This window comes from Lates calcarifer, unplaced genomic scaffold (assembly GCF_001640805.2).
Source record: "Lates calcarifer isolate ASB-BC8 unplaced genomic scaffold, TLL_Latcal_v3 _unitig_4647_quiver_2333, whole genome shotgun sequence".
Classification (NCBI taxonomy): Eukaryota; Metazoa; Chordata; class Actinopteri; family Centropomidae; genus Lates; species Lates calcarifer.
Window position 1 is genome coordinate 9,731 of NW_026117024.1, and position 5,357 is coordinate 15,087.

At 37.4% G+C, this 5,357-nt stretch overlaps 1 protein-coding gene across 2 annotated transcripts; it reads right to left on the reverse strand.

The window, feature by feature from the left end:
- Positions 1 to 619: 619 nt before the first annotated feature.
- On the reverse strand, positions 620 to 3,144 carry LOC108901548 (uncharacterized). 2 transcript variants are annotated; one of them, XM_018703063.2, is made up of 6 exons: positions 3,098 to 3,144; positions 2,959 to 3,011; positions 2,546 to 2,632; positions 1,835 to 2,143; positions 1,239 to 1,269; positions 620 to 1,050 (listed from the first exon to the last, which is right to left on the reverse strand). In XM_018703063.2, the coding sequence occupies exons 3-6, from the start codon at positions 2,625 to 2,627 to the stop codon at positions 693 to 695; spliced, it is 780 nt and encodes a 259-aa protein (XP_018558579.1). In that variant the 5' UTR covers positions 2,628 to 2,632; positions 2,959 to 3,011; positions 3,098 to 3,144; the 3' UTR covers positions 620 to 692. The 2 variants fall into 2 exon arrangements, with proteins under 2 accessions (XP_018558579.1, XP_018558580.1); XM_018703064.2 differs by adding an exon at positions 1,358 to 1,484 and having other exon boundaries at positions 2,959 to 3,138.
- Positions 3,145 to 5,357: the final 2,213 nt, after the last annotated feature.

Below are 5,357 nucleotides of genomic sequence, written 5' to 3' on the forward strand. Positions count from 1 at the left end.
AATAATAATTGTGTCGTCTGTGTAATACTAAATTACTAAATACCCCATGAAATTTAACCACCATTGCTATTATTTATTAATTCATTAAGAATCTGAGCTCAACTGAATATACTGAACCTCAGCCAGTCCTCACTTATCTCTTTTCTTTGAAGCGTCCTTACCATTCATTTTTTAAAAACAGTTTTCTGTGTTTTGTATTCACTATGGTTACTTACAGCAACAGGATACTCTCTACTGTTTGATATTTTATAACTGAATTTCATTCAAATTATACTTACTTATAAGAAATAACAAAGAAATGACATTTTACATTCGCCTGCAGTAACCTCAAGTAAAAAATAACATGTCAGATAAGTTCAGTTGCTACTAACATCACAGCCACCTGCATTGCTGCAGTTTATTCAGATGAGACCCATGAAATGCCAAATACTGTGGTTTTCCTGAGTGGTTTATGGTTACCTTCACCTAACAACTGATACAGGTGCTCTGTTTTCCATCAACCCTTGCAGCTTCCATATAAAAGCTTATGCCAGTAGAATGAAAAATGGAAAAAGCTGCTTCCACTGTTTGGTTTTCCCTCTGTAACTCTTCTGTTACAAAACTGTTCTGTGTCAACACATTCCACATTCCAAAGAGTTTTATTTAAAAAAATCCACAGGGAACTATCACCTGATTCTACAGGTCATCTCAGCTCAGTAAAAAATGTTTGAATAGGAAACTGCTAACACATTTACCATAACAACTTTATTAGGTGATGCAGCTTTTAAGCAATGATTATGCTCTTCATTACATATAGTATATGTCTTAAGAAAGCAGAGATTAAAAGTTTTCATAATATAAGTAAGGTTTTCTTTGGTTGTAGTTGCAGTGCTCATTTGCCATGTACCTCCAGCCCCCCCCGTCCTTTTTGCAGTCTCCTTCCCTTTCTGGATTTCTGGATTGCACGTAATATCAAAAAGCTCTGGGCTTGTAGTGATGAGGCTGACAATGTCTGTGCTGTCGACTACGATTAGTTTCCAGGCAATTCTCATAAATATCCTCTGTTTCCTCCTGACATTGAAAAAACAGGAAAAGAGCAAAAATGGATCACTTGACATCACAGCTCACACTTTGTACAGTCGGCTCAGATTGAGCTCAGTCTCAGTCGCAGAGCATATCCAGATAGAAATAGATTTTACTTGACTTTGTTGGTATGTTCCAAGTTGAGAAATCTAAGAGATGATCATTTTTGTACTTACCATTTCTGCAGTGGGAGCCTGACTGCTGTTTCTGTAAAGGAGAGTGACAGCGTAATGCCATTAGCCAAACATCTGAATGAGCATGTGGTCACACAATGACAGGAAGCACAGCAGCTTACCTCGCACGCCGATTGTAAACTCTTCGCAGAATGGTCAAAGCAAATATAAAGATCAGGCAACATGTGCAAGGAACAATAACTGACACAATAATCATCAGCTTATTCCAGTTTTCAGTCTCTTTGTGCTCTGGGAGGGGAAAAAAGAGATGTTTGTAACCTGTGCCACACTTGTAACACGAGTTTAAGTTTTGTGCACAAAAGATGACTTTCATAAAGGAAGTACTCTCATGTCCTGTGGACTCTCAAAATACCCTGAGCACTAACACTGTACTCCATTATAGTATTATGTTTAGTTATATGTAATATTTTAACTTAATTTTAAACCAACATTATGTTTAAGCAGGCTCCTCTGGGGTTTTAGTGACTAGAGATCTAAAATGTGTATTGTATAAACTGCCCTCAAAGATTCTGTTTGCTGTTGCCACACACGTTGTTTATGTTAAGTCTAATCTTAATCTTCTAATATGGTAAGCACACCTGTAATTACAATCAGCTCCCAGGTCTGTTTCCATGTTCCAGTTTCCGTAGCTGTGTCGCAGGTGTAGTTTCCTATATGAGACTCCTGGAGACTCTCTATGATCAGTGCGTACAGTTGGCTCTCTGACTTAGACATGTTTATGTTAAGGCTGTTAGCTTTTTCATTGACGTATGTTTCAGTTGGTGGTTTAAAGCTGATCAGAGTAACTCCATTTAGTCTCCATGTCAGCTGTTGGAGTGTGTTGATTGAATTGTTGTTACAGTGCATGCTCACACTGCTGCCAGCCACCTCTGAGATGATGTCCCCTTCTAAGAGGAAAAGTTCAAATGGTAGATTTAATTTTGCACAACAACCATGTTGTCACAATTTTCTTGCAGTACAGTTAAAGGAGCAGTTTGACATTTTGGGAACTATATCAGTTTGCTTTCTTGCTGAGAGTTAGACCAGAAGATCAATACTGCTGTTACGTGCTTGGTAAGTATGAAGCCACCGATGGCAGCTAGTTATCTTAACTCAGCAAGAAGACTGGAAACGGAGAAACGGTGAGCCGTGCTCTTCATAAGCTCACCAGTGAACCTTTATATCTCATTTGTTGGATACAGAACAACAACTGAGGTTTAAAAACAACTATTTTGTTCATAGAGAAAAGTAAATAACCATATTTCCCAAAATGTCATTGTCAGAGTATTGGTATTGTAAATTCATTTTACCTGCCGGTGAGAAAATCCAGAACACACAACATATCAGAGATGTTGCCTTGTTGGTGCTCAAATATCTAGAGAGATATTCCATTGCACCTTGAAACAAAGACAAACAAAGTTTTACTGTAAACATTATGCCTATATGGGTTTATAACATAATTAATCAGAAAATAGAGTTTGATAGTTGTGAGTGATCCTATCCCCAAATGTTTTATTTTTACTAAACTTATTTAAGCACAAGATCCCTACTGAGATTAAAGTAAAGAGTGCCCTGGCCAACAAGGCATTAACAAAAAGAAAGAAAAACACAAGATATGTAAAAAGATCGACAAAACATATGACTGTTGACTCATGAATAAAAATGCCACTAAGAATCTTCCAGATCATGTCATGTGAAAAATATAGGAACTATACCTACTTACCGGTGGTGAGTATCTGTGCTGTTTGTCTCGTTTTCTCGTTCTAAGTTCCTTAACTGTAAACCACAGCTTTAATTTAATGTTACTAGGCTAACAACTGACAAAAATATAGATATATTTAAGAGTAATAGTAGTATCTTACATCTCTGTTTATGACAGTGTATTCAAGTTCAAACTGGTCAGGCCCCCACACCCACAGCAGAAACTGTTTCCACACAGGAAGTGAATATTTAGATGTACTTTGGTGTCCTGTGGCTGCACAAGAGAGGTTACCATCTCTTAAAAGTTGCAGAACCGGTTGTGAGCCTTTACTGAAGATCTTTGCTGAATACATTTGTTGCAGAGATTTTTGTCTGACACTGTTCATATGACCTCAAGAGCGCGAGAGGCCTCAGATCACATTAACTGTTGTCATTTTCTTTTCATGTTTGAAAATGTACAAAAATATCCTATGATGGAAAATAGAATGGACCTTGTATCTTCTTTGCAATGACTCTGTGTTCCTCGAAAATGAAAATGCTTGGTTTGATTTGCATTTGAATTTGAGATATGTCACATCCGCCCTTATGGAATGAAAATGAAATATGAGTGCATCTTTGCATGTAGACAAAGGCAGCATTATCTGGTAGACTGTACAGTGGTTCCATTGTCTGTCTGTCTTGGTGCATAGTTGTAGCTGACAGCCCAGTACTGCTATGGCAACACATAATCCCCCACCCCCCACCCATTAGGTGTTTTAGCACAAATCCTAATGCATCATAGTTCCAAAACCCCATCATCCTCAGACAGGTTGGTCTGCTTCATCTGGGGCTTTCCCAACCATGATGTTATGGTCTAAATTTGGCTTTTTAGACCAATGACTCTTACCTTGAGGGTTTAGGCATTCTTTCTTGGCTAAAAGAAAAAAGAAAAAAATGTTATTATGAATGCTGAATCTCAGAATTACATATAATATAAATATTATAATATAATATAATACCACATTGATCCAGCCTTCTCAAATCGATACAAACTTTGTCCCTGTGTTCTGCACTGTTTAATCTTAAACATGTCTCTAAACAAAGACAGAAAAGCCATGTGGTGCAGGAATAAAAAATACCTTTTACAATACTGCCCCTTAGTGGAGATTTAATACTTGAATGTTCCCTATGTTTTCTACACATCCTGTTGTTACCAAACATATTTCATGAAACTGAGTACACACCCGCGTGCGTGTTGATGTTGCCTCCCTCAGTCCAACAATCACATATTGGGTAATATGCACATTTATTGCCCACAGATATGACTGAGGTTTCCTGTTTCCTGTGTCTTAGACCTTTGACAGACATTTCTGGAGATATAAAATCTAACTGATCAAGAATCAGTAGTGATGATAATTAGGCGCATTACTCCACCTAAATTAACTGAAGTCAATAGTACTTTGCCAGATCCAGAATAATAATGGAAAATATAATAATCAAATAAATTATGATGTATTATAACAGTTTAAATAAGACTCACAAACTACCCAGCATATATAAAGAAGTTAAAATTAGTCCAACCTTTACCAGCTTTTTAAATTTTTTTTACCCTGAGTTGAGTTCAGTGCCATAGCTTGTTTTGTGAATGGGTGTGTGTCTGTTTGTACATTGTGGTGTTTAGTTGTGTGTGTATTTCTGGGTGCGTGTCTTGCAGAGAAACACTGACACAAGACTTCTAGACCACGTGTGACTTTTTATTGCGTTGGTTCACATTCCAAAAGAAGATACTGCCACACATCTATCAGCAAAGAAGACTACAAGTTAGTAAAAACGATTTTTTTTCTTTCCAAAGATTAATCTTGTCTTCTTACAAACATACAGGCGATGCAACATTCTTAAAATACAAAAAGTCATACGTTTACCAGTCATATCGATGTACACAAGGACCAGTATCATGCTTTGATTGAGACACTGGTTAAATGTTAAAGTATTCAAAACTTTGGTGATTCATTGAAGGCGCTCTTTAATTCATATTCCACAGCATTAGATTATGGGAGGCAAAGGGATGGCTGGGGGTCACAAATGGGTCAAAGCTGCCTTCTCTTTCAGAGTTTCTCTATAGCCGTTTGATCATACCCCCAAGACCAACACTGTGTTGTGTGTGTGTGTGTGGTGTGTGTGTGTGTGTGTGTGTGTTTTATGAGGATAAGCTTGCACCGTATGTGTGTGTTCATGCCTGCAAAAATGCAACTTTATGCACTAATGTCTTCTTAAACATCATTAAATTTTCATGTTAATACATGTTAAGCTGCAAATAGAGACGTGTCTATGTGCGTGGGTGGTGGAAGGGTGTGTGTGTGTGTGCGTGCTAAGGGGCTGCGTACAGAAACGAAACTCGGATATTAAAAAAAAAAAAAAAGCAAATAAAACATCAAGTTCACA